This window comes from Chelonia mydas, chromosome 22, assembly GCF_015237465.2.
Source record: "Chelonia mydas isolate rCheMyd1 chromosome 22, rCheMyd1.pri.v2, whole genome shotgun sequence".
Taxonomy (NCBI): Eukaryota; Metazoa; Chordata; order Testudines; family Cheloniidae; genus Chelonia; species Chelonia mydas.
Window position 1 is genome coordinate 18,305,053 of NC_051262.2, and position 27,843 is coordinate 18,332,895.

Below are 27,843 nucleotides of genomic sequence, written 5' to 3' on the forward strand. Positions count from 1 at the left end.
TTTGTGGGGTGGGGTTTATTTTGCTTTGAAATGTACAAAGAGCAATAGAAACGTTCTGCACGCAGGCTTTGGTGAGAACATCATCAGATCTGGCCAACTAGATCAGAAGATACAAAACCAAAATGAAAGACACACTACCTGTAACAATGCCTTCATGAGTATATATTTATACAGAGATAGACCTACACTGTGTATTCTGTACAAACTCATTGGCAAATTGCAATCCAAGGACAATGTGTGCAGGAAATAAAAGGCAGAAACAAGGTCAATAGTGAGATGTTTTCCAAAGTCAAAGATCTTTGGCCACAAAAGAGTCACTCTCTGGCCCAGGAGGAGCCTCTCGTCCCAAATTTGGAGCAGGCGCCGGTCCTAAGAGAACCTGCCTTCCAGCTGGCTCTCCTCTGTGTGCCTTTTTAACTGGATGAGAGATTATGAGACCTGGGTGTTGCGTGGCAGTGGAAGCCCCACAGAGATTGGGAAGCCACACAACAGTCTGGAGATAAATAGCGCATTCAGACTGTACACATAACTGATGATAATGCATAGCAAGGCAGAGCACGGGGACAGAGGGAGGAAATGCAAAATCCCCGCTGGAAAGCCATGAGGGTTCAGAGCCAGGAAATGGACACAGGCTTTTAGGAGGTGGCTTCCCCACTGCAAATACATCTCTGTCCCTTCATTTCCTGGGTGCGACAGCATCTCCTGCAGCACGAATACAGCACCCGCTGTGGCCAAGTCTAGGCTCCAGAGATGGGGGTGCCAGGAACGCTGGCGGAGGGCAAAGAGTCGAGGCCAAGGGCTATGTGGGTGGCACTGCAGAGCCCCCTAGAGGAGCTCTGAGCTCCCCCCAGCCCCTGCCCCAGGGAAGCGTAGTGACCATGGGTCCCAGTTCATGCAGCAGCGGCCCCAGGGGGTTCCATGCATTGCTACCGCCCTGGCAGGGAGCAAGCGTGCATGACGGGGACTGGCAGCTAGAGGGGAATAAACCTGGGTGGGCAAGGAGAAGGGGCCCCTCAAATGAAAAGACGGGTCCCCCCATGGTCTGAGCTGGCAGGGGGAGAGCTCCTGGGCCAGTTCCTCCCACCTGTGTCTAGCATCGCTAACAGCCTGGAGTTCCAATCTCCCGGTTCCGTTGTTATCCTCCGACAACTGCTCCAACGCTGCCGTTCTCTAGCCCCTCTCGTCGAGGGGCCCCAGGAGCTTCGCACACAATCAGGACATAGCTCCCAACTACCCCTGTGAGGCAGGCCTCCTAATCCCCCTTTGAGACCCACGGTACCTGGGAGAGCAGCAGAGCCAGACACAGAGCCCAGGAGTTCTGGTCCCCCCCAGCCCCTGCTCTAGCCCACATTACCTCCCGCAATCCAATGCACTTAGAATGGTGCACAGAAGGTTGGGACCCAGCCAGAGCCCCCTGTGGAAGTGAATCTGCCCATTCACAGCACCCGTGCTATCCCGGCCAGTGGGTACGTAAGGTCTTTAATAAACAAACAGCCCCCCTAGCAAACTCCCCCAGCTGGGCTGGGCTGCTGTGGAGCCACTGTGCACAGGGCAGGGAAGAGGAACAGGCTTCGTCCCAGCAAGCTGTAGAAATCCTGGGGGCTGAGACAGAGCACCTCCCACTTGCAGAAGTAGGCAGGGAAAGCAGAGCAGGGCAGGTTCCCAAGGGACCTGCAAGGATGCCGCCCCGCTGGGCTGACTGGCAGTGTATTGACTTGGCAGTGGCACGCTGTTCTTTGCTCCTAAGGAAGTTTGGAAGAGGCAGGTTTTACATCACATTGTTGCTCAAGGAAAGCAGAGGCCAGCCCCACCCTGGCCCCACTGTTGCCCTGGAAACCTTCCCAACAGCAGCCCACAGAGTCCCCCCGCCCCCACCCCACTCAGCAAGTTCAATTTTACAGGCATCAGCATGAGATTTTCCATCAGAAGTACCCACCCGGGAAATGTAACAAAGCCAGTAACTTTGGCTCAGCTGCCTGGGCCCAAATATGGACTCGGACGCACACGGCTACACACTTCCTCCACTATGCTGAGCAGGCCTTGCAGCAAGCCACTCCAAAGCAGCAGCGTTCAGCACCAGTGCACGGGCTGATGGGCATCATCTAGCTAGCAATGACTGGGGACAACACAGCCCCATAGCTACTGCAGCCCAGGGCCATCTCCCAGAAAGCCTCTGCTTCTCCTCGCACTGTATCTCCCTGCAGGAGAAGGCAAGGCAAGGCAAAGGCACAGTCCATGGCAGCGTATTCAGGTGACATTAACAAGAGGAGTAAATGTGTCGACAGCGTGAGCCCCGCATTCCCCGCTTCGCAGCAGGACGTAGTGACTGGGCCCCACAGCCCCCGGGGAGGCAGGGCTGTTACCCCATTGTAACAGACAGGGAAGCTGAGGGAGAGAGAGGGGAAGTAATGCCTGCCCCAGGGCTACAGAGGGCATCTGCTAGAGCCAGGGTTGCCATGCCGGCGTTCCAGGCTCCCTGGCCCATGCTCAGCCCATGCCAACCCCTGCAGAGCCCTCTCCATGCACTGACTGCAAACAAAATGGGTCAGTATTTCTGCCTGGGAAACATAAACCCAGAGCCCGACAGCATTGTTTCCAGTCCTTGCGCAGGCAGAGAATCAGGCCCTTGGGATCCGGCCCATGGAAAATCAGTTGCAGGCTCAGGGGCCGGCCCTAAAATGCTGGATGGTCTGTGAAGGGCGGTAACAAGCATGAACGCAGGCAAAGATACGGCTCCCCTCTTCTCCAAGGCCAAATGTTAACCCAGCCGCCCTGGGCATGGTTGCCTTTCTCCCTCTACCAGAAACAGCCCCAGGCCAGCATGCTGCAGAGCCTCTGTGCTCAGAAGGGTCTGCGCATAAAGAGACTTCACTGGGGCTCCAGGTAGTCAGGTCTGTATCCCTGGGGTAAGCCCCCTGTGGCCAGCTCTGGCACTCACAGCCTGAGGGACCCAAGCCAGGCCCTCCCCTGCCTATCACATGAATGTTTAAAACACGAACCCCCTGCCAGTGCACAGCCTGGGGACACTAGTCTCCAATCACACCCCTAGCGCAATCCCACTCCCTCCCTGGGGGCAGCCCAGACGCTCTGTTCACCTACGAGGGAAGCCAGGAGCAGGCTTACATTTGCAATTCGGGAGGGGCGAGAGGGAGAGCGGAGGAGAAGAAAATGGACGTCCCCCCGTCCCGGAGGTCCCTGTCTGTAATGCTTCCATGGCTCTGTTTAGCAGCAGAACGATCTCTCTGCAGGGGGCTTCTGCAGTTACTATATTCTTGGCAATTTGGCAGTGCCTCTTCGCCCACCAGCGCATGGCACTGAAGGCAAGGCTTGCTCAGAATTCATTTCCTGGGGCACAAGAATCAGAGCTGGCATTTGCCCAGAGTTGCCCATTTGCTTCCAAGAGGGAGTTGCTGGCTAAAAGGAGGCGGCAGCAAGGAGTCCCTGGGGGACAGGACTGACCCAATGCCAAGGCCTCATGGCAGTTGGCAAGAGGTGCCTGGGACCAGCCTGCAGTACCACATGCCGAACTGGCCCACGCCCACACTTCCCTGCTCTCCTTTACGTGGCTTGGCCAGGATGGAGACGAGGCAAGAAATTAGACTGTGTCAATCCCCGCCAAGGATGAGAAAATAACCAGCTAGAAAACACAGGCGCCTCCACTGAATTGTCAACGTCCCGTCCCCCTGCCCGACAGAGGGACTGCCCCCACTGCCTTCCCGCCCGACAGAGGCGCTATGCCCACCGCCCCCGATCCTCCTGCCCAACATTGGTGCTACGCCCTCTGCCCGGTGTCCCTGCCCGACAGAGGCGCTGCACCCCCTGCCTTCCCATAACTCTGGTGCCCTGTTAATGCCCATTACAAAGTTCGGATAGGAGCCGGGTGCCTTTGTGGATGGGAGCAGGTCAGAAGGGCCTGGGGAGGAGACTGGCCCGTGGTGACGGAGCTCGAGGGGTTCCAGGGAGATCAATCAGATTACTTGACATAGCAAAGGGTCCCCTGTGCTCGAGGCTCTGCCATGAATAGGAGGCACAGGAGAACCCTCTGGCCTTCACAGGAATCTCCCCCCTGGCCAGCACACTAACGTCTCAGACCAGTGCCAGAGCCTAGGGCAGAAGGGCTTGCTGGCCCCCCCTTCCCAGCTCCATTGCCCATCACGCTGAGAGGCTGCAGCCCTCTCTCCCTCCCCAAAGCCACTGCTCACTCCCCGCCCACACGGTTCTCCGGGGAGGTCCTGCCTCCCTCTCCCCTAGCTCCATCTCCCTCCCTCTCAGCCACAGCCTCTGGATTGCTCCAGCCCCCGCCCTGGGCAGCGTCCTGGCACTCAGGGCTCTTCCTGGCTCATAGGGAGAGGTGGGTGGGAGCAGGCGGCAGCCTGGTGCAGGAGACAGGTGCATTAGGCTCAGGTGATTCACCCACCTCCGCCCAGCCCTAGCCCAGGCCAGGTGTGCAGCAGTCTTCTCCCCGGGCCCCACTGAAGCCTGGATTCCTGGGGGTCGGGGCTGGTTACGTAGATGAGGGATGCTCAGTAATTCTGGGGAGTCTGAAATCCGTGCTCTGGAGAAGCACACGAGGGGTCACACTGTACAGGGGGAAAGGAGAGGGGGCCATTACTTGGTGCCCTCCTCAGGGTTCCCTTCACCGTCTGTCTTCCCTTCCTCCTCTGTTTTCTGGTCGTCTGTGTTCAGTTTCTGCTGCTTTTTCCTCCGCACGCACTTGACGATTACCAGCACCAGGATCACCACGGCCAGGAAGCCCCCCACCGAGGCCCCCACGATAACAGCCACCGTGGAGTCGCGCTCTGGGGGCACTGCAGAGGCAGAACAGGGCAGATGAGGAGAGAGGCCAGGGGGACGAGGGAGTCTGAGCAGCAGGGAAACCAGACAGCTCCTGCCAGCACCAATGGGACCACGTTGGCAAATCCAGGCCCTGCCCTACCTTATGTGGGGTCTGATGGGAGGAAACTTGTGCAGGGCCCCACACACAGACAGGCCATGGGTGGGAATCAGGGATGTGCTGAGAGGCATGGCCTGGAGATGGGAGGAGCAAGCCCCTATGTAGCCACATTAATCACACGGGCCACGGCTGGCACTGCCCCATGGCCTGTGAGGGGAGGGCACACTGGGACCAGCCCCACAGCCAGCTGATGCTAGGATGGGGGCGTTGGGTGGTTTCCTTGATTGGAGACCCTGAAGTAACTGTCTGAGGAGTGCATCAGCTGTAGCTCACGAAAGCTTATGCTCAAATAAATTTGTTAGTCTCTAAGGTGCCACAAGTCCTCCTTTTCTTTTTGCGAATACAGACTAACACGGCTGCTACTCTGAAACCTGTCCGAGGAGGGACAACACTGGGGTTCGCTTCCTGGCCACCTTGGGGACAGTCACCAGCCAAACGAGCCCGAGTCCCCACTGAAACTTCCCATCAGCCAGGCGAGCTGGAGCCACTGTGGGATGCGGGCTGGGACGGAAGGGCAGGGCAGCTGCTTACACTGTGCCAGCTCTGGCCTCTGCTGTCTCCACCATTGTTCAATATAAAACAGCAGCCCCCCCCCAGCGGCCCTCTCCTGTCGAGCCGGGCCAAGGCCAGCTGCGCACCCACCTTCAGTGATGACCTTGAGGAAGATGCGGGCATGGCCCCGGTGCCTGTCAGGCAGGTTCATCACGTAGCAGTTGTAGGTGCCCTCGTCCTCCAGCTGCACCTGGTGGAGGGTGAAGGACACGTCGTTCTTGCTGGGATTTCCAGTGAACTCCACCCTATTCCCGAAGCGATCCAGCCGCCAGTGCACAATCTTCATCCGGAACTGCAGGAACTGGGCAGAGACGGCGGCAGGGCAGTGAGAACGCAGAGCATGTTACACCCATGCTGGTGCCCACAGAGTTCAGCTGGCCAGACCTGGGTGGCCAGTCGGAGACCACAGTACCTCTCCTCCTTTCCCTGAGGCACACGCCGCACAGAGCACGGCTCCCCTGGCGTCGCTGGGATCACCCTGCCCTGGGACAATCACACAGCTCCCCCAAAAGCTACAGGGTCCTGGGCCTGCCAGTGGGAACAGGAGGGATTCCTTTGGTATCAAGGGCTGAGAGTGGCCACCCTGGGTCAGGGCACTGGGAGCTGCCAGCCGGGGCCAGGGCATTGGTCACTCATGGCTGTTTTCTGCCTGGGCTTTGCCTCAGCCATAGCAGGAAAGTTTAAGCAAACCAAGGGTCCAGCCAGCCACTCAGCACCTGGACAGAGTCCTTCATCTCTGCCCTCTTCTGCCTCATTTCCAGCTAGTCCCACCCGCTCCCACTTACATGTGGCTGGCCTGAGCAGTGGCCACCTCCCGGGAAATGGGACATTCCCTCCAGATACAGAGGGCTTTAATATTCACACGGGAGTGGGATCTGGGTACCTGGATAGACCCAGTGCTGGGTCAGCAATCCCCATCCTCCCACACCTTTCCCCACTCAGTGTTTCCCTCCTTCCCCTTCATCCCCCGGGAACGCGCTCAGGACCAAAGCCTGGGGCCTTGCTCTCTTTCTACTCAGTCCTTACTCAGGCCTAGACTACACCAGGAACTGACATCAGCATAGCCACGTCTCTAAGCGGTGTGAAAATCTCCACCCCTCCCCCCACGAGAGACGTAGCTACATCGACCTGACCTGGTGTAGACAGCGCAAGGGCGACAGAAGAATTCTTCCATCAACCTGGCTGCTGCCTCTCAGGGAGAGCACCTCCCGTCAGCGCAGACAGTGTCTACACAGGACAGAGCTGCAGCGTTTTACCTGCAAAGTCACTGGAGCTTCCCCCGAGCACACATTGAGACACGGCCTCAGAGCGGGCCCCAGTCAGCAGTGAGACCTGCAAACAGGGTTGTGGGACTCGAATCTGTGTCGCCAGCTCTTGAAATTTTATAGCAAGCCAAGTGACATTTGGGGTTTTCCTTAAAGCCCAGCTCCTGGAGTCGCCAGGGCAGGAGAATCTCAGCTTTCTTTCCCTTTTTTTAAGGCAGGAAGTTCCCAGCCCACCTGGTACAGAGAAAAGTTTGAAAACGAGACCCTGCCGGCTCCGAAAGCAGACGAGAGCCCCAAGTTAGTACTTTGGTAAATCTGATGATTTTAAGCCAATGTCATGATTTTGGGGGGCCTGGCTCATGATGTTTGATGGTTCAGGGCTGGGCCCACAACCCCCTGCAGGAGGTACTTACCAGCTGCTCGCTGCACTTCTCACATCTCTGGTATGTCCAGTTCAGGGAGAACTGTTTGTTCTCCACTTTGTAGCAGGAGTTGAAGGTGCAGGGGAGACGCACGGATGTGCCATTCAAGGCACTGACGGTAGATTGTGCCATGATCTCCATGCCCAGCCCACACGGTGCTGGGGAGAAGACAGGAACGAAACAGGAGGGAGGAGAAGAAAGGAAGAAGTGAACAAACACTGAAAATTGCAAGCACTAAAGTCTGTCCCACCCCTTGGGGGCTGTGGGCCTGGCCTGCTGGCAGAACTGCCCGGGGGGCGGAGAAACCGGCAGGTACCCAGAACACACAGTCATAGGAAAAGGGGCTTTTCCAAGGGACGCCAATCAGCCCACAGCATTGCGCTGACCTCTCAGCTCTCCCCTCGCCAGTGGCAGGGTAATAACGGACCCGATGACTCGGACACAAAGGACAGACACAGCTTGATCCCAGACTGGCCTGTCTGCCCCACAGGGAGAGCTGACCTGAAAGGACCTGCCTTAGTCCTTGGCTAGAGAGAGGCTGTGTGTATGGGATAGTGGGATAACCCACCTACATGGGATTTGAACCCAAGCCTCTTGTCTGGTTTAGCAACCTGTCACAGCCCCATGCGCCACTGCCCTGCTGCCCCCCAACTGCACTGCAGGCGTTGTGATCTCTCCTGGCCCTTCCCCACTCAGCACTCACTTCAGGGGAACTCTTTTCACGGGCACTGAATGAGCTATGCAGAGGCCTGGATGCAGCACCAGTTATGCAGGGCTCAGTGCCGCATCCGCTGGGGAAATTTATGGCTACGCTCATCAGATTTAATTCCAGGCAGGACGCACAGGACAAGTGACCAGCCCTGCCAGCGCTGGCCTCGGGGGGCTGTGGGGAAAACGCAGATTCACTTCATTTCCCCCCTTAGCTGGCGTTTGAGCAACACTCTCAGGCTGGCAGTAAAGAGGCCGAGCTGCCAGATGTTCCTGCAGGCAAAGAGGGGACAGAGCTGGTTTCTGCCGTGGAGCCCACACTGCAGTGCAGAAATGGAGAGATTAACACACACAGCTCAGGCGGCAGAAAGCTAGCCCTGGGGCAGCATGGCATGGAGCTCCCTCTGCCTCCCGCTCCCTACACCCTTACACCTCCCCCTCTCCCTGCGCCCCCCACCCCAATCGCTTTGCCAAGCCCCACCCTGGCTCCCACCCACTCTGTTGGCCAAATCCAGGACTGGGGAGAGCAGAGACCACAGTGGCTCATGCTGCTCACAGCAGGGCCAGATCTGCGTGTCTCCCCTCTGCTCGCTCACTCCTCCTTTCTGACTCTCCCCGCCCGTCCTGCTCTAAGGCTCCCCCTGCCAGGTCTGTAAGGGCAGGATCCCCACTGAATTCCCCAGAACGCCTGCAGGTCCAAGGCTGTGCTGGGAGCAACCAGGGGCTGATGCCATCTGATGGCTCTGGGACCAGGTGGATCCCCCTCTCTCTGCTCTCAGCTCTGGTTGGGGAGCGAGCCCGGCTGTGCTGTGGGGCAGAGCCCGGCTGGCAGCGTTCCCACCGGGACAAGCTACATGAACACTGAGAAGTTAAGCAGAGGGTAAGAGGCTGCAGGAAAGAGGCCAAGGAGCTAAAATGTGGGGGAGGGCATGGGCCTTTCCCACTGGGCAGCACACCCCAGTGCAGTGCGCAATGGGCGGGGTTTGGTGTAATGAGCAGGTGGGTCGTGGTTCAGCATCTGGGTCACAGAAACGCACCCCGAACCCACTCAGCAGAGGCCCAGGGCTGAATGGGCCACCAGGCCCAAGCTCTCCTTCCCTACTGCAGCAGAGACCTGCTCTACGGAGACTGACAAGCATGCCGGTCTCAAGCACCGCCGAGCCAGCACCAGATTCATATGCCCCCCCCCCCCCCGCATTTGCAATGCTTGAGGCAGCCAGATCAGCACTCCATCACAGCTGGGGAGTTGGAGACCCTGTGCAAGAAGAAGCAGGGGCCCCTTCCCCCAGGACACAGCCCCAGCAGAAGTGTCTGACTCACGGCATTTCTGGCTGGTGCAGGACAGGAGCCGCTCAGCACCTGCAGCTTCAGGCTTTTGCCAGGCGTGTCTGCCAAGGCGCCTTGGCCCCCCTGGGCTGTGCTCAGCAGGGGGGTGCCCAGCTCAGCCACACGAAAAGCTGGGTCTCTGCAGCCTCCCCCATCAGCACCCCCCACGGGCTGCCGCGGCCCACAGGGCTGGGGGCCCCACCTGACCTCACACGGGGCCAGGGCAGCGTCACTAAGAGTCGTCTTTGGAACCCAGAAACAGGCCAGGGTTCATGGGAGCGGGCTGCATGTGGGTAGCAGACAGCTGGCTTGCCTAGGCTGAGCAGGGCCTTTCTGACAATGCGGGACCATCCCGGCTTCGACTGCTGCTCTAAACGTTGCTGTCGCTGAACTCTCACAATGACACCGTGTGGCCGGAACTTGCTGACCGAGAAACTGTTGTAGCTGAGCCAGCTAATTTGTTCCCTTCCAGTTAGTTTCTGGTGCTGGGGGGAGAGGCAGGCGCACAGCTGGGTTTGCAGCAGTGACAGCTAGAAAACCTTTTGTCTTGTAAAATGAGCACATTTGATCACTATGAGATACCAAATCGGCAGCCCTGTAGCATCCTTCCAGGTTACTGCTCTGGGGAAGGCTGAGAAGCTCCTTCGAACGGAGTTTGGAAAAGCGAGATCCAAACCTGAGCCTTGGCACCTCAATCCCACATATGAAGAGAAGACCTAGAGCTGATAGATTGCAGCAAAAGGGAGATCTGAAAGAGCTGAGCGCCATGGGGCAGGCAGTCTCCTCTGAGCCAGTGCCTTTGGAAATGGTTCCTGCTTCTGCAGATGGGGCTTTTAAAGATTTAAAGGTGCTGTATGCAAAAACTGAAGCCATAGCAGTTCCGTAGCTAAATACCCTACAGCACACACCACGTACAAACCCAGCCCGGGCCAGTCCAAGTCAGGGCTGCTGCGACAAGCCGTGCTGCCAGAGGGATGCTCAGAGAGTACCATGGTGAGTGCTGGGGAAAGCCAGCCCGGGCAGGAGATATGCCCTGGGGAGTGATTCCTGCTGGCTGATTGCCGGGCTGTGGGAAGAGCCTCAGCCCAGCCTCTTGGAGAGAGGGAGGGAGGAAAGAATCCCTCGCACCAGGCCCAGGGGATCCATGTTGACTGGGAGGGGGAAGCTGGAGATGGTAAGTACAGCACCTGAGCACAGAGCATCCTGCACTGTTCCAGCTACTCCAGCAGCCACTCCAGCAGTTGTCAGACAGGCGTCTTCCCAACTCGGCTCTACGGGGCGCAGTGAGCTGACCTGCCCAGGGGCTTGGGCAGTGTTGCAACGTGAGCTTAGGCCCAGTCAGAAAAAACCTTGCCAGGTGCATTCAGTGCTGCAGGCTCTGGCCAGGCCACGGCTGCAGACTCAGCACATGTGGGCCCAGCCTGACGCCCTGACCAGCCTGTGAACACTGTCACTCAGCGACGGGGACGAGAATTCTAAACTGAGGCTGCCTTTCCCTGTCCGATAACTCTGAGGGCGACCTGCCCTGCTGGGACATGGAGCCCTGCCCCGTGCTTTGCTCCACCGGTCTCTGGGCACGTCAGGCCACGGGGTTCTCAGAGGCACGACCGCCAATGACCCCCCCACCCCCAGGACCGGGGGAGAGAGGACACCATACAGAGTCTCCTTTGGGGCTCTCTCGGTGAAGTCAGCAGAGGGGGTTGCGACATCCGCGCTAGTCACCTGGCTGAGGTCTGACAGTGTCACAGCTAAGGGCTCCTGGGAGAGCATACAGGGGACGACACACATGGCACATTCAGCTCCTCAGCGTAAACACTTGTATTCCTCTCCATGCAAACATCAGAGCATGGAACATGGGCTTCTTCCCCAGAGCTGGTGGGCACTGCCGGAAGCCCTGCTAATGCGGAGTCCTTTGATTCCCTGCTGCTGATAGCTTTGGACTGCTTCCTTCCCGGATCTCCACACTGTCCTGTATGACCTGTCCCCTTACACCCCTTTCCCCCAGGCTTGGGAGGCAGCATTACACGCAGCCTCTCTAAAGCAAACGACAGGCAGGATTCCTAGTCGTTGAAGATGGGGAGTTGCTGTCATTTTTCTCCTCCATTTCCCAGTCTGTCTGAGAGCAAAGCCCCTGCTCCCCAGAACACTACTTATGTTTTAATCTGACAGTCTCCTGCTTGCAGGGAATCAATACAAACAAAAAGCTGCTGACACACATTCCTGGCTCCATGGCAGGGCAGAAAGGCAAGCAACGGAGACCAACAGCCCAGCACGCCACACACCCTGCTCCCCACCAGCATCCAACAAAATGAGGGCAGCCCCTCGAATGCATTGAAACACACACCACACACGTTAGACACTTTGCTTCTCAATCTGCCGGATCTGAGCAAAGGAGCAACAACCCCAGCCATTCCACCTGCACCAGGCACTACCCCACCTGCAGCAGGCGCACTTGGAGAGACTGCGGAAAGCTACGCAGGCTAGCTTAGAGATGCAGATGCAAGCCCGGAGCCGACTTTACAGACAGGTTACTGTCTCATCTGTAACATCAACAAAAACTGCACATTAGCCACTCTCTGTCCCCAGTTCCCACGTCAGCAGCAGCCAGACCCGCCGTCCCTCACGCTCCCACCGCGTCCCTTCCCCAGGATTATGCTGGGGGGGTGATGAAGCTGCATTAATGAGGATGGTGCTCCCCAGCTGTGGTCTGCTGGTCCCTGTCGGATGCCTGCATGCAAGATGTGCAGTAGAAACTTACCCAGAGAGACAAGCAAGCTGAGCCCAGTGAGGCACAAGGTGGGCCGGAGAACCCAAGGCTCCTTGCTCATTTTCAAGCACCTTTGTGTATGGCGAAGATTTTGGTGTTTGTTGTGGCTGGTTTTTGTTGCTGCTGTTTGGCTTTGTCTTTTTCAGGTGCACTGGGTTATTTCCAAGACACACATAATTTTAGAGCTGCTTTATTTCCCAACCTCCAATATGGCCGGCTGGAGGGGTGCTGCTATCAAAAAAAAAAAAAAAAGCAGTAAATTTTATGGTTGGTGGATTTCATCAAAGGACATGGGAGGGCCTGAAAATTTCCTCAGAAGCAAAGAAACATGCTCTCAGCTTCTCTCCTGCTCTGCACTCTGGGATGGGGTTCTGGTGCCTGATCCTGTTTAAAATTGCCACCTTATCAAAGAGCGGAGTGGGTTTCCTCTTGAGCCAGTTAGTGCCTGTGATGAGGGCAGGAAGGGCTGTATTATTGCAGACTGTTAGTCTCTCTTCACCTTCTGGACTAAGTAATACGCAGGGTTTGTTTCTCCTATAGAGACTCCCGGGGTGCTCTGGGGACTATCACATGTTAGCTAAGCACATACCTGAGCAATGCAGCCTGTGTTCGGGCTCAGTTTAACCCCCAGCGGGCCTGCTCTCTATTCCTTATGTTGTGTGGGCTCTCAGTTACCTTCAGGTGTTATCTCGCAGCTTCCCAAGCCCTGCTTGGCTTCCCTACAGCAGAGAGTTACTTCCTGCCAGACCTCGTGCAGGTGTGTTGGGTTGGAGGCAGGAGAGCGGCAAGGGACTGATTGCCAATCACGCTTTCCAGGGGAACCCCGGAGCTCTGGAATAACAGCTGCTTGGCAGTGGGGTGAGAAGACCCTTGGTAGGGCAAACCTCTGACGGGGCTGGGTCAGGGCCAGGCTGGGGTTTCCCTTCTTTGTTTTCCCACAAAAGTTTTGGCTAAAAGCTGGAGAAGGAAACGTGCTCTTTGCTGAGCCAGCGGCTCCCCTTCCCCATTATAAGGCTGTGACATCCAGGCCCTAGGCTGCAAACCACCAAATGAGCTCCCACCGTCATGACCATTTCCACACCCAGCTGCTAACTCCCTGGGCACTGCTGTCCCAGGAGCCAATAAACCACTGGACACAGGCCCTAGAGGCCAGCAAAGGCAATGCAGCCATCTCCGGAGCAGAGCCATGCTATGGGCTCTTACGACGAGTGGGAGGCCCAGGGGAGTTTCCCTGGTGTGGGCAGAGGCAGGGGCAGGAGAAGCTTTCCTGGAAGAAAGTTCTGGGGCTAATGCAGTTCCCTTCGCTAAGGGCTGGAGAGGAACTTGAGCGCCGCGATCGCCACCCACTGGCATGAAGACCTGCCAGGAAAATCCCTCACCGCCTAGTGGAGACTGAAGCACATGTGGGAACTCAGCTCTCCCGCAGCCAGGACCCAGCCTGGGCCTCAGAGCCCTGTTCTGCAGAGCGTTGTGGGAACTCAGCTCTCCCGCAGCCAGGACCCAGCCTGGGCCTCAGAGCCCTGTTCTGCAGAGCGCTGGGGAAAACGCAGCCCGGCCAGAGAACCAACGCTGCCATCACCACGCAAGCTCGCCACACGCTGCTCTGCCCGTGCCCCAGTGCTGACTAGCACCCCCCTTGCTGTTACAGTCCTGGGCCTCGCCTGCTAGGGCTCCTGCTCTAACAGATCAGGTAGGTTCGTGCCACCTGCATCGCGCTTCCTGTGGCCCAAGCCCACATCTGAACTCTGTTCATCACCCACCCCGGGGACCATCAGCTACACCCGTCTGGGGCTGCCTCACTGACAGGCCACGCAGCAATGAGTCCCTCTCCTAGGCTCGGGGGGCAGAATTCTCCTCCAGCCAGCGTGGATGGCGCTTGCCCACCTCTGGCCTTTCTCTCCGGCACAGCACAGCCTGCTCTGGCTCTCCGCGTGCAGCAGACTCCGGGCAGAGCCGAGACCAGGCTCAGCCCGGACAGCGGTAATTCACAGCGCCGCGTGGCCTCTGAGAACGGCTCTGGCTGCAGCAAAGGATGTGCGCTCACCTCCCCCATCCCAGACAGCAAGACATTCACTGCTGTTCTTCCCAGCCGGTGCAGAAGGGGCAGGTAGTGAGGGCTCAGGAACAGGGCAAGCATCCGACCCAAATGGCTGCAAGGTGTTCCCAGCGGCATGTCCCAGACTGACCCTGCACCTCAACCTCAGCCAGGCTGACGGGCTCTCCAGGGTCTGGATGCTCCACTGAGACATTCGCTCCCTTGGCAGGGAGCAGCATAGGGACATGCACCCAGCATCTGCTCCCATCATACCTGGAACTAGCTCACCCTGCCAGCCCCTCGGTTTTTCACCAGCACTGAAGTCACTGTTGGGCGGGATGAGGGAATGGGATCTAATCTAACACCCAGGGGCAAATGAGTACAGATGGGGAGGGAATTGATGATGGGGAGCACAGGGGTCCTGGTCCCCAGGATGGGGGAGGGTGAGCCCTTATCCATGTGTTCCCTACTACACAGAGATCAAAGCCACCTCCTGAACCATGCTGTGTCAACAAGGGGAACAGGTTAAGGCCATCTGAGCAGAGGCCACCTTCACTGAGCAGGGTAGAGGTCAAACCACAGGAGCTCAGGAATAAAGAAGACAGGGAGCACACGTGTCTGAGGAGCAGGCTCCTGTCAGGCTAACGAGGTGCACAGCTCCCTGTTCCCTCCTGCCAGGCAGGACTCAGTGGACAGCAGCACTCGTGCAGGATCAGGCTCCCAGCTTTGCTCAGTACCTCCTTCCTTGCCCTTATGCTGGAAACAGTCCATTGCTCAGCGCGGCAGGCAGGGAAACGGCCATGAACTGACACGCTGGCAACATCGGACAGCGGTGCCAGGCCCACGCAGTCGAAAGTCACAAATCGGGCCCCCAAAATCATGAGATTGGATTAGAAGTTGTGAGATTTGGGGTTGGGTTTTGTTTTCTTTGCCTTCAAGTGTCTGAGCCTTTAGGTTGCACTTGGGTCACATTTTCAAGCTTTTCTTTGCAACCATGAGGGCTAGAAGTTCTCTCTTGTTAAACGAGAGCTGAGAGTCTCACATAGTGACAGGAATCCCAGCGCCGGGGCTTCAAGACAAACACCAAATAGCATGAGACTCACCCTGAAATCAGGTTAGCAAAACGGTGAGACACGAACAGGGAAGCGCGCGCACGCACACACACAAGGTGGGGGGCTGAAAACCATGTATAGTTTGTAAAGTACCTCGTGACCCTGCCAGAGAGAATGCACCTGAAGTATCAGATTATTCATTAAAGTACAGGATTATTATATACTAAAATCACAAAGTAGATCGATTGCTTGTGTAGCATGAAGTCTCCCAGCTACAGTGAATAACCCCAAGCATTCCTGTCTGGGGCACCGTTAGCTCTGACATAACAGGCCCTTAGTCATTACTTACAGCCTTATATTTGTTTCAACTTCAATAAAAATTTGTTGGCATATTGAAGCCCCTCGCTCCGGTTATTCTGCCTCACCAACAGAAAACGAGTGGGGTGGCAATGTGAAACAAACGACTGCAGCATACAGCAACTTTTGCTGCATTGGCCCACGTGCCAGCGCCCTGGCTAAGCGCAGTGAGTGGTCCCCCTTTCTCTCCAGGAATGGAGGAGCCCATCTCAGGTCACTGCACGTGGAGGCGTCAAACATCTATCGAAGGAGCCTGGAGGGAGAGCTGGCCCCAGCAGAGGCTGAGCCAGAGGCCTCTGGCAGAGCTCTGGGGGCAGGGTTTTAACCCCCGCGCAAGGAAAGAGACCAGGACAGGGCAGGGAGCGGAGCTGACCCACTCAGAAATAAGGGGCTGAACCAGTCCCATTTTTGCCAGTAACTTGGAACCTCAGGTGCAGATTTTGTCCAGGTAGAACAGAGTGAAGAATATTCCTAGTTATTGCAAGTGTAGAAGTGGAGACACAAACACGTGTAGGGGGTGGTGGTGCACATCTATTTACACACACAGAGCACTGGGTTTGCTACAGTTCAACTGAACTATTTCCCCCGCACGTCGGTTTGCTTGTTTCCCATGTGGCTCTGGTGGAAGGTGCCAGGCTGGCAGCCCAGAGCCCGCTAGGTGCCCAGGAAGCAGGCCAGCTCAGGCAGCTGCAGGGCACCCAACACCCGATCACCTCCTCCTCCTCGTCTGGAGGTGGGACTCTCCCTGGAGTTCTCTCTCGCTGGGTTTTGACGGCATTGACCAATATCCCAGCTGGAGAGTGGAAGCTCTGCCACAGGGCACTGTCCCGCCCACAGAATGAGGGTGAAACCAGAGCAAAGTCCATTTATCTTCATCGCCCTCCTGTGCCCCACTCCTGGCCTGCCCCAGGTAGCAAGACGTGCCCTCCCACTGCCCTGTGTGCAGGCCAGGCCGTGCTGGGCTCACGGCGCAGTCGCAAAAACAGCAGCAACCCCATCAGAGCATGGGGTCACCCTTTCGAAAACATCCTCAAGGAGCCGCAAGTCTACACAGCGCTGGGCACAATGGGGCCCGATCCTGGCTGGGGCTGGCAGGTGCTGTCACAGCACAAATAGATTATAACCTGGACAGCTAGAGTGATACGGCCCATACCCTGTATGGACAAACCAGCCCTGCGGTATGCTGACGGAGTGGGTAGAGTTTGTCCCTGGGAGAGGTCAATGTCCCTGGCTGTCATGCCAGGCTGGGCTCAGAGGTGGTTTCCCCCAGTCCAGGGGGCAAGGGAATTCCTCCGCTGGACAGTTGGACTTTTCACAGGTTTTCTTGCTTTCTTGGGCTCCTTCATAGCCCAGTCTCCCCTCATCCAGCCATTCCACTGGGATCTTCTTCCTCTGCAGCTGGACGTACACGTTGTTCTCCAGCAGTGCAGTGTCCGCCCCAGGGAAAGCGGCAGAGGGGTGCTGCAGGGGACAAAGTGCAAAGCCATCAGCGCTGTCAGAGCCAGGGGGCTGTGTTAGACCTGAGCTATACTAAAAAGTTGGATCAACCCAACTACGTCAGTCAGGTCCCCATTTGCTTTGCCCTGCAGAGAGAACAGATCCTGCCTTACACAGAGAGTTCTATAGAGTTTGCATCCAGAAGCCACCCTTGGTATTACATCCCCAATTCCACATCACCGCCAAATAAATGGGCTAGAACCCCACAGCTCGCCTGGAGGCAAACTGCCCACCCTGTGCCCTCAGTTGATATCAGTGGGGTCATGCCAGTGCATGGCAGGCCCTGTGTTTTGGGGGGGGCCCTGGTCTCCTCTCCTGCCCCAGCTGCTGGACCTCCTGACACAGAGCTCACCATGGTCATGTAGGTCATGTCCTTTCTGCTCCACAGCTCTGCCTCCTGCCCAGCCTTGAGTGTCTCCGCACAGGGTATGAGGGAGTAAATGCCTTCCTGCCAGGAAGATCAGAAAGAGACTCAGGCCCTGCGTGGCCTGTGACATGCCCGTTCCAGAGGGTATTTCCAGAGGCTCATTTCAGCTGGTGACTCTCCAGAGCAGGACCAGGCAGCCTCTGTTTTGAGAGTTCCCAGCATCTGGTGGGCAGGATGATAGACAAATGCTGAATAGCTCACCGGAGGGCCCAGCTCTGCTCCAAACGCCTTGGCCTGCTCCCCTCCCGACCCACTCAGGTATGCTGGGCGAGGGGGGGGGGCGGTCACTTACCAACACAGCTGTATCAAAGCAACCATCAGGGTAACCTGCATTACAGTAAGTAAAATGCATGCTGGCCAGCAGAGTCCCCAGCCTGGGCAGTCTGACGCCCACTAACTGGTGGCAGTCACCAACACCAGATGCTGCAGAGGGAGGTGTGTAAAGCCCCCTTAACACATCCAATGGGGCAGTCCTCTCCTGTGTGGGGAGACACCTTCCTGACCCTGGTGAGGAGCTCATGCCCTGAAGCATGAGGATTGAGCGCATTGATCAGCTTATCCTAGCTAGTGTCACTGCAGAGGTGACTCTTGTGCTGGCTGGGACTCATACTAAACTCCCTGCCTTCATAGTACCTTGTGTGAAAAAGACCCTTGCATCCTCTGATGAAAGCTGAACAAATAGATACAGTGTTGGACAAAGTAAAGGGCCTGTTTATTCCTAATGGGACAACAGATCCCCACAAATCCTGGGAATGCGAAGCCCCCACTTTCCCACTGAAGTCTATTCACTGTGAGTGTTCAGGGCCTCTGTACCTTTAAGGCCACAACAACACTTTACCCTCCTCTTGTGCTTGTCATCTGAGGACATCAAAGCACTTTGCAGACATTCATTAATGAAGCCCCATGCATGTTAAGGCAGGATCATGATCCCCATTTTGAAGACAGGGAAACTGAAGCACAGAAGTGAAGTGACTTGCCAAGGTGGCTAACGTGGAACTAGAATCCAAAATCCCTGGTTCCCATTGCCCCAGCCTAACCACTAGCTTACACTCCCTGCACTGCCCTTCGATTAGTTATATTGCACACAATCTGTCTGTTCTAGAACGTAGCAGCTCTTGTCCCACATCCCTCTGATATGACGATAAATCCTACACCAGTCCTGGGCTGCAACAGCAACAAAGTGGCTGGGACAGAACATTGTCACAGGCCCCACACCTCCTGCTTTGAACATAAAGATCTTGTCTCTGCCTGGGCATTTAGGTAGCAGCAGGAGCCCGTTAGCTCACTCTGCTCCACAGACATTATCTCACGAAAGCTTATGCTCAAATAAATTGGTTAGTCTCTAAGGTGCCACAAGTACTCCTTTTCTATCTCCTAATTAGGAGTCATGGCAGGATGGAATTATCTGGGGTTAATTCCAATCACCTCCTACACTAATGGCCAATGATACAGCAAAACAAATGCCAGGCTTTCCTTACTGGCCGTAGGCATGTGTGAACACACGCATTCAGTACCTGGGGCAGGCTGGATAGCAGCTCGGCTGTCCCAAATCCTCCTTTTATTCCAGGAACTATCCCCTGGATTCTGGTGTTTCCCTGTTACAGGGTCTGGCAACATTAGCCCCACTCAGCTTGGTAAGCAGAGACTGAGTTCTCACCTCTGCTTCATCCCGACTGCCGCCATCCCGACTCCTCGACAGGGGCCCGTTCTCCGTACGTCTGGAAGGAACATCAATTGCATGAAGCTGACTCCCACAGGAGCCGTCATCTCCACCCATCCCCTCCACACTTCAGTGGGTTAATTCCAGAACTAGTGCCTGGCTCTGTCTGCATTTCTCCCCGACACTCTGGCCTTCCTGTTGGTCAGGAACCCCTGGCGATGGAAAGGAGCAAGGAAAGGCCAAGTCCGCTGCTCAGCCATTCCATACCAGTGAGTCTGGGCCTCTCTGCCCATACTCAGGTGTGGAGGGACCCTCACTCTTAGTGACTGGCCTTGCACCTACCCCATACGCCTTGGCCTCGCGGCAACCTGCTGTGCACAGGAGGGCTCCAGTCCCATATGCAATTGCTACAGCCAGGGATGCAGCTCCTCCCCATCCAGTGCAGGGGCACATGGGCCAGGATATTTTGGGACCCCAGCACTCTGCCTCCCCTCCCTACCAGACAAGAGATCTGTCTGTCGAACCAGGGCAGTGGGGGATCAGGCATGTCAAGAAGAGGATGTCCCCTACCCTCCCTGCGAGGAGGAGAGCTCCCAGAACAGGCGGGTTCAGCAGGGACAGGGAAAGGAGCACATGTGGAACCCAAGGAGCAGCCCCTGCACTGACGAGAGAGGAGAGGGCAGGGCAGGGCAGGGCAGGTCAGACACAATTGAGCCACCAGGGGGCAGAGGAGGATAACGTGTGTGGTCACCTCGAGCTGTCACAGGCCGGGATTCCCCAGGTGCTGAAATTCACCTGCATCCCACCAGCGTCCCCCTCTCCCGTGCTGGCCTGTGGCAGGAGGTAACCACCAGGCAGGATGATGCCACACCCACCCTGCAGCCGTGGGAGCCAGGGCCTGTTACCTCTGCCTCTGGAGAAACTTCTTCAGCCCATATCCCAACAAGAGGGCCAGGAAGGTGGTCGCACAGACGTAAGCCAGGATGGCCCCCCAGCCACTGCTACTGGTGCTCTTGGAGTCCTGGGCCACTGCAAATCCGGACCCTTGGGGGTGAGAGAGACAGGCAGCAGGGTTAGCAATGTCTCTGCTCCAGCACACTAGCCATCAGGAGTCAGTCTCTGCTCAGCCCATGCTGGTGGATGCCCAAGACCTGGGGAGGGGCACATCACCCCCAAAGGCATCCAGGAGACGTGGCTGTCTCCTCCCCTTGGTAACAGATTGGTTGGTTCCCACAGGACTGGGGCAGAGATCCGTCTCCAGGGAACACAGCACGGAGCCTGGGGGCTGCACAAACCTGGGGATTTCTGCCCCAGTTCTCACACTTGGTGGCAAACCTGCCCTGGTGAGCCAGCACCACACTCCTGCTTGCACATCCCTGTGACTGCATAGGGCTGCAGACAGCATGACCCGGGGGCCCTTAAGCCAACACAGCCCCATCCTGAAGGGAGGCACTTGGCTCAGGGGAAGGGGAGACTGCCCTCAGCGAAAGGGTGAGCCGATGAGGCTGCTGTGAAATTGGCCAGTAGCCAAGGGGAGGCATAAGCGAGCAATGGAGGGCGCGTACATCTCCGTCCGGCAGAGGCCACGTGCAGCACGGTGTAGTTTTTGAAGACGCTGCTCCGCCCAAACACCCGGATCTCGCAGGCGTACGTCCCGCTGTCGTCCGCCTGCACATCCTGCATCCTCACAGAGCCGTCCTTGCGGGCCACATCCCCCCACCACTGCACTCGGTGCTGGAAGCGTCCCACAGGAATGCTGTGATTACTGTAGTAGTAGAAGACCATCTCCTCCTGCAAGGGGATACGGCTCGTCATGTGGCTGGATGCCAATATACGCCCAAGTGCGGACTTAGTTCCTCTGAATATCCCCCCCAGCCGCTGCTCCTCCCGGCACCCCCACTACACGCCTCTTCCTGCCCTGGCAGGTCGCTCTTCCGAGGTATTGCAGCCTACGGCCCACTGGCTCTCTGTTGAAAGGCCCAACAAGGGGTCAGTCAGTCCGAGTTGATATGGTGGATTCTGTGACTTGAGCACCTAGGAGCTGGGATGAGGTGCCTCCAAATCGCCTCACCCAGTGACCTCAGAACAGCTGTCGGCTAGGAACAGCCTCTCCCCCCGGGCAGAGTTGGATTTCCATCCCCCTTAGAAATTGCTGCTCTCTCTGAGCTGGGGGTGCTGAACAGTATCTCTGCCCGCCCCCCCGGGGCTCTGCTATGCTCTGTGACCAGACGTCCCGTTCTCCCTGGACCTGTGGTGCTACCCTGAGCCCTTCCTGGCAATTGGACTCACCGCCTGAGTATTATTTTCTGGCACATGTATCCAGTCCACTTTGGTCACCTTCCAGTCCCCTGGCACCAGGCTTTGGAAGAAACATTCCAGCAGGACAGAGTCCCCTAAGCCAGCCTCCAGCTTGGGGCGAGTGATGACCAGGCCAGCCAACACCCCCCCATTCCCTGCAGGCACCAAGGAAGGAAGAGGGATGAGCCCAGAGCTGCAGAATGCAGCATGGTGCAGAGAACAGCAGTGCTACCTAGATCAGCCTGGGCCTGCCAGGTGCCTGCTCAGCCTCGAAACATCCCTTCCAACCCAAAGAGACCAAGACCCTCCCCGCACCCAGCCTGGCAGACCCTGCTCCCTTCACACAGGCAGAGTCCTCCCCCTATCTCTGACTGCACAAAATGCTGCACCCCCTGAACCAGCTCCTTCACAAAACATCACCAGACATGGGGAGCCAGGGCAGCTCCTTCCCCCCAGAGGGAGGGTCCATGCAGCTGTTCAACTGCCGGAAACAGCCTGGGGCCAAGTATCCCCAGGCTGCTGGTAGAGTCCTAGAGCCTCCTGACCGTGACACCAGAGCCAGCAGAATGGTCTTTCCTTCTCTGCCCTCCAGCAGCACCGGAGAGGGAGCCCTCTGACTGGGTCGGTGGAGGTGAGGGGCATTTGAAAGGACTGGAAGCAACGCCCCATGCAGGCCCACTGCTTTGCACATGTCTCAGCTTGTTACGCCCAGGCTGAGGCCTTGTCCCTCCGCAGTCTGAAGCCAGGGTGATGCCGTGATGGGCTGCTGCTAACCTGACCTCTGGGAGGTGGGCAGAGCTGAGGATGAAGTGCTAGGTCTGCTATTGCCCCCACTTATGGGCACGGCCTCCCCTAGGGCCATGCTTCCTATTCACGCCTCATACCCTCCAGGGCAGAGGCCCGTGGTGCAGCCAAGACACAAACTAAATGCTTCTGGCCCAGCCATTCCTCAGGACAGGGTCACTGCAGCGAGCCCCCAGCACTGCTGCCCTGGCACCATGTCCTGGGAAGATCCCTTTTACCAAGCCTTAGGGGTGGAGGGGTTGTCAAAAATTGCACCCCAGGATTCACACTGGGCTGGCGCAAGCTGTGACAGGACTAGGCCGCTTTGCTCTTCTCCACAGCGGCAGCCTTAGTGCGGCCAGTCCAGACATTCCGGCTACGCCGGGCATTGCAGCCCCACGGTGCCGGTTCTCCCCGCAGGGGAATCCCGGCCTCACTTCCTGTCGGCACGGAACAGGAAGTGGGAGAGCGCTCCACGCACGAGCCCCAGCCATGTTGCTCTTTTGAAGCAGAGGGCTGTGGCTCCTCATGAACTGTTCTCGTGTACCACTGCCTATCACCAGAGCATCGGAGCACTCACGGTCTAACGTAGATGCCCTCCCAGCGCCCCTGGGAGGCAGGGCAGGGTTATAATCTCCGTTGTGCAGATGGGAAACTGACACAGAGACTAAGTGACTGGCCCAAGGTCGCCCAGGAAGTCTGTGGCAGAGCAGGGATTTGAACCCAGGTCCCCAAGTCTTAAACTAGTTCTCTGACCACGGGACTGGCCTTGCATCCTTGTGGCGAGGGTCATTCCAGCACCCTCAGCCTGGCATAGCACTGGTGCACGGGCTGCATTTAGTGTGTGAATGTCAGTTCTCTCAGCCCTTCCCTCTTTGCTTCCCCACCCATGGCCCTGAAGTTCTCAAACCCAGCTGGCTGTGTCCTCGGCTTGTTTGCACACAGCTATTGCTCAGGAGGCTGCTGGAGAGCCCTGGCAGAGGAAACAAACAGAGCCGCGTCAAACTGTCCTAGCCTTCGCTGGCACAAAGCGCAAGCTTTGCAGGGCAGGGGCTAGAGAATGGGGGCAAGGAAAGGAGACTAGGGGGCAGAAAAGGCCCCAGAATCAGCAGCAGCCAAACTCTCAGTGTCCCAGAGGCTGTGCAGTTTGAGTGATGACAGAGGGAGGTGGCTGGGTGAGCCGCGCAGAGGGCAGGGGTAAGGTGGGAAGCAACAGGAAATTCCCAGGGGAGGGAAACCACAGGGAAATTACGGGCAGGGTCAAAATGAGCATTAACAGATCCCAGAAGGCAGGGGGCTGATTCTCCCATTCATGCTCCTTAAATACTGGGGATCTTCAGCTGAAGGCGTTAAAGCCGATCTGATCATGCAGCACGGACTCCTGGCTTTCCTGATGCGTTAGCCCTGTTCCCGAGTTCTGGGGGGAGCTGCGTCAGGGCAGAGCCCTTGCGAAGCACCAGGTGCACAGCTGGTGCTCTGTAAATAATAAATGCAAAGTGCTGCTCTTATAGCTGCTGTTTCGCAAACAGGCCTCCTCTGGGGCTGGCTGGGGAGTTTCAGTGAAGAACACTGGGCAAAGAAGGAGCTCAAGGCACCCAGATGCCTCTGCAGCTCCAAAAATCAATAGCTCGGAGACGCTTCCCTGCAGCTGAAACTTGCTTTCCTCCCTTCTCTTCCTTCCCACCCTGCTTTATTGCTGGGGCCTGGCTGAGCAAGTGCAGATCCCAGGTCAACAGTACTGCTGCAGGCGGAGGCCAGTGCATGGGAGCCATGCTAGAAGGGTGGAGTGCCCAGCATTCAGAGATCAGAGAAATCATGAGCGTTAATGAGGATGCTCAGCTCATGCCCCTGTACGCCTTCAAAGCACCACACAAGCAGCTTATTAGCTTCCCTGCTGGAGACCTGAGGCACAGGAGAGGTACGTGACTTGCCCCAGGGCCAGGCCACACTGACTCAGCAGCAGGCCTAGAAGAAAGAGTTCCAGGCTCCCAGCCCCATGAGCTCCCTCACAGTGGATGGCCTGGGCTCTGAAATTCACTGTCATGAGTGAACACTTCAGTAACGTCTTGTGCGGGAGTTATGGTGGATCTCTAAGCAAAGGCAAGGGCGGGGAAAGCAGGCAGTGTTTCCAGGGGTGAAGGCAAGGGAGGCAAAAGCAGGATCTCTGCTTACCCAGTGACAGCAGTATCCGCACGAGAGTGAGGGCAGGTACCATTCTCATTTCACTCTAAAAAGGGGAGAGACAAGTTAACAGAGGCTGCATGGGCCCCTGCTCTCTCCAGGGGATGCACAGTACCTAAGTCACAGCCTTGGCCCAAGCTCCCTCCATTGCTTTAACAAGACGCACACCCAAACCATGGCAAAACAGGGGCCAGGTGGCAGGGGACTTTCTGGCAGTTTGAGTGATGACAGAGGGAGACCGTGCTATTGAGTTGGTACAACTCCCTTCAAGTAACAGGCAAGGTTGGAGTCAACCCCAAAGAGCAGAGCTCCAACCTTCAGGGAGCAGTTCCCTCCATCGCTCTGTCCAGTGATTGTATTGCAGCCACATCCCATTCTCTTGCCAACAAGCAGGTGATTCAGAGATGGACGGGGTTGCTGGACTGACACTTCCTTTGCTTTCACTGAGATGGATTTGACCTATACTCCCCCTTCACTCATCCTCAGAGTCTCAGGGATTTAGTTTAATGAATCCACCAAGTCCCGCCATTACAACACTCTTTGAAAACCATGAGGCAACTGTCAGATACGTTTCTGGTTTGAGACAACTCTGAGCTACGTGAAGGGGAAGTTGACGAGAGCTTATGGTCTGGTTTTAAAATTTCCTTTTATGTAATGAATTTTCAGCTTGGCTTGAGGCCTAAAGTTTCTGCAGAAATGGGAGGTGGTTAGGTTGGGTTTGTTCACAGATGCTATGGCAGGTGATAGGAAGTGTTTATGCTGATACTAACAATCCAGATGCATTAATCTTCAGACAATCTCCCTGTTAGAGTGCTCTGGAAAAGTCTGAGCCCCTCTCAATGAGGTCGGATCACACAGTAACACCTTTAGTCACTAGCAACAAAGTGCTGGATTTCAAACGGTGGAAACCTCTATAAGGAGAGCTTCTTTTGGTACACCTGAAATGTCCCCTTTTTTACTAAATGAATAAAAAAAAATGGTAATAACCACTGAAAGTTTGTTCCAGCGTCATTTCTGCACCAGACAGAATTAGCTCTGTGTTTACAGGAACAAATCAGTGGAAGACGCATTCAGTGTGACACTTTGTGTTCCAAGCGAAGAGAAAAACCGAATGAATGCAGGCACACTCAGAGCTGTGCTTTTGCTCAGCATCTGATGATCAACTCTTTCAGAACAAGAAGTTCTTGGGAAACACACACGAGTGTCACTGTTGAATCCAAAGCTGGCAGTACCAAGAGTAGCAAACTATACACACACAACACATGCACAGTCTCTCGTATGAGAATTTTGTCTCTCTAAAAAGCACCACCACTAAATCAGCCTGTTTTTTATTTTGAAAATCTTCTCCCCTTCTGTCTGTCTCTCATTCCTGCAGCCCTGGACAAGCCAGTGCCCCTAAAACAAAATTTCAATCCAATTTTGAGATGGGGTTTATCAATCCCCAAGAATCAGGGATGCTAACGAAAAGGAGCTAGAGTAAACCTGCCTCATGTAGTTGGTTTAAAGTAAAGTCGTATTCCGACCGTTCTCAGAGAATAAAGATCATTGCCTTCAGCACTGGCGCAGTAGGAAGCCATGAGTGACAAGTCTGGGGTATTTAGATGGCAAACTCCACGAGGCAGAGTCTCCTTTAAGCTGAACACCCAAACAACAGTAACCAGTGAAAATGAATGGCACACACCTGGGGATGTAAGACAGAGTGCGCTGGCTCTATGCATGTGCTCTGGAATGGTCTGAAATGATAAAATGCTGGGATAGTACAAAACCAATCGGGAAAGGAAAATTCTACACCAAATCTGGGGATCCTCACTACAAAGGATTTCACCTCTTCTCAGACAGACATCGCTGCAGATTTCTTTTCCTCATTCAATTGTAGTTGCACAGCCCCTTGGAAATTGGTAAAGCCCCTGCAGCTCCTGGAATGGAATCCAGAGCCATCACCAGCTGCCATGGATGCAGAACTGCTTTTGAGATTGAGAAATTAAGACTTTCCAAGTGGTTGGCTAAATACAATGGTATAAAATGGACCCTACCTTCCATTGCCCTCTGTGTGTTTGTAGAATCAAAGTCCAGCTAGCAGTATCAAGGACCTCTGTAATTCTCCTTGCTTGTGCCTCTCAGTAAAGAAATGTTTGTAAAAAGAATTAAGTATTTAGAATCTGCCCATTACAGTTCTGCCCTGAGAGGTCTATTCTGCACTCAGGGCTTGCTTGAAGCATGTGTTGTTCGTACATACAATAAACAAAGCAAAGCTCCATGCACACAGCTCCAAAATCCCTGGCTGCAGCATTCCCAGTGCAGGTTGGTCACACTCCTCCTAATTTTCATGTGGGGCTAGGTTGTCATAACAGCATCTCCAGTGAGACACTTAAATAGGGGACAAGATTCTAGAAGTGCTCACTATCCAGCTGCTCCTATCGTGACGCTTATGGCCAGAGTTTCAAAACATCTCAGCACTTAACAGGCCCCTAACCATTAATCATTGGAGAATCTGACTCTGAGCATCACCAAATCCTCCATCTATTTATTACCTTATTACTCAGAATCCCATCACTGACTCAGTTTAAGTATTTCTGCACAGCAAATCTGGCAGCAGGTACTCTGTGTGTTGCAGCTGACAATGGAGTTAGCTCATTGGGGTTCTGTCAAGTACATTATGACACTAAGATATCACAATCCTTCCATGTGATAACTGTCCCTCGAGAGAACCTTAACACAATGGATTTGGAGCTATTGAGCATTGGGAGCTTTCAGCTGCTAGGTAGCTGAGTTCAGAGCATTTAAACATTCCCGAGCTCTGCTCTCAGAAAGAAAATGAATAAAAATTATTCAGATACTCACCAGAGAGTTTGTAGCAGACCTCCAGCTTCTCACGCAAAGTGTTCTCCGCTGACTAATTCAGAGACCTACCAGAGCCTCTACGATGGCCTAAGTGAATCAGATGCTTGAGGTTGCACGTGTGGGATTTACAACGTAGCTCAGTTTCAGATCTCTTATTTGTCCCATTTGCAGGGAGATGGTCGCTTTTAAGTTAAAAGGGGAAGGTACTGCTAGTCAGAATGCAGAAAGGGTTTTGGTGATCAAAGGGGAAGAGGGTTGTAGACAGATGCTTGTAGATACACACAGCACTCACATTACCAGGGGAAAAGCGGCTATCCACAGACTTAGAATGTGCCTGAACTCTTGGGAAACACACACGAGTGTCACGGTTGAATCCAAAGCTGGCAGTACCAAGAGTAGCAAACTATACACACACAACACATGCATAGTCTCTCGTATGAGAATTTTGTCTCTCTAAAAAGCACCACCACTAAATCAGCCTGTTTTTTATTTTGAAAATCTTCTCCCCTTCTGTCTGTCTCTCATTCCTGCAGCCCTGGACAAGCCAGTGCCCCTAAAACAAATTTCAATCCAATTTTGAGATGGGGTTTATCAATCCCCAAGAATCAGGGATGCTAACAAAAAGGAGCTAAAGTAAACCTGCCTCATGTAGTTGGTTTAAAGTAAAGTCGTATTCCGATCGTTCTCAGAGAATAAAGATCATTGCCTTCAGCAACTT

The 27,843-nt window shown here is 55.5% G+C and overlaps 2 protein-coding genes across 4 annotated transcripts; both read right to left on the bottom strand.

Annotated features, from left to right (window-relative positions):
• SCN2B (sodium voltage-gated channel beta subunit 2) lies at positions 1 to 12,498 on the bottom strand. Its single transcript, XM_007062380.4, has 4 exons — positions 11,986 to 12,498; positions 7,185 to 7,351; positions 5,597 to 5,807; positions 1 to 4,808 (listed from the first exon to the last, which is right to left on the bottom strand). The coding sequence occupies exons 1-4, from the start codon at positions 12,053 to 12,055 to the stop codon at positions 4,609 to 4,611; spliced, it is 648 nt and encodes a 215-aa protein (XP_007062442.1). The 5' UTR covers positions 12,056 to 12,498; the 3' UTR covers positions 1 to 4,608.
• Positions 12,063 to 27,461, bottom strand: JAML (junction adhesion molecule like). Of its 3 annotated transcripts, none has more exons than XR_006287029.1 (9): positions 27,126 to 27,461; positions 24,276 to 24,330; positions 21,312 to 21,475; positions 20,588 to 20,813; positions 19,928 to 20,066; positions 19,020 to 19,080; positions 17,288 to 17,383; positions 14,767 to 16,899; positions 12,063 to 12,225 (listed from the first exon to the last, which is right to left on the bottom strand). XR_006287029.1 is itself a non-coding variant. In XM_043534103.1 (9 exons), exons 3-9 carry the CDS (start codon positions 24,322 to 24,324, stop codon positions 16,657 to 16,659), a joined length of 978 nt encoding a protein of 325 aa, XP_043390038.1. In that variant the 5' UTR covers positions 24,325 to 24,330; positions 25,966 to 26,017; positions 27,126 to 27,461; the 3' UTR covers positions 15,917 to 16,656. The 3 variants fall into 3 exon arrangements, 2 of the variants coding, with proteins under 2 accessions (XP_043390038.1, XP_043390040.1); XM_043534103.1 differs by lacking the exon at positions 12,063 to 12,225 and adding an exon at positions 25,966 to 26,017 and having other exon boundaries at positions 15,917 to 16,899; XM_043534105.1 differs by lacking the exons at positions 12,063 to 12,225; positions 27,126 to 27,461 and adding an exon at positions 25,966 to 26,251 and having other exon boundaries at positions 15,917 to 16,899.
• Between the last annotated feature and the right edge of the window lie 382 nt (positions 27,462 to 27,843).

Coding starts and splice junctions, on each gene's coding strand:
- SCN2B (XM_007062380.4), bottom strand. CDS start 12,055: ATGAGCAAGGAGCCTTGGGTTCTCCGGCCCACCTTGTGCCTCACTGGG. Junction 5,808..7,184: donor AGAAGTGCAGCGAGCAGCTG/GTAAGTACCTCC, acceptor GTCTCTGCCCAG/TTCCTGCAGTTCCGGATGAA. Junction 4,809..5,596: donor CCTCAAGGTCATCACTGAAG/GTGGGTGCGCAG, acceptor CTGCCTCTGCAG/TGCCCCCAGAGCGCGACTCC.
- JAML (XM_043534103.1), bottom strand. CDS start 24,324: ATGAGAATGGTACCTGCCCTCACTCTCGTGCGGATACTGCTGTCACTG. Junction 20,814..21,311: donor CAGAAAATAATACTCAGGCG/GTGAGTCCAATT, acceptor ATCCCCTTGCAG/GAGGAGATGGTCTTCTACTA. Junction 16,900..17,287: donor ACATGACCTACATGACCATG/GTGAGCTCTGTG, acceptor TGTCCCCTGCAG/CACCCCTCTGCCGCTTTCCC.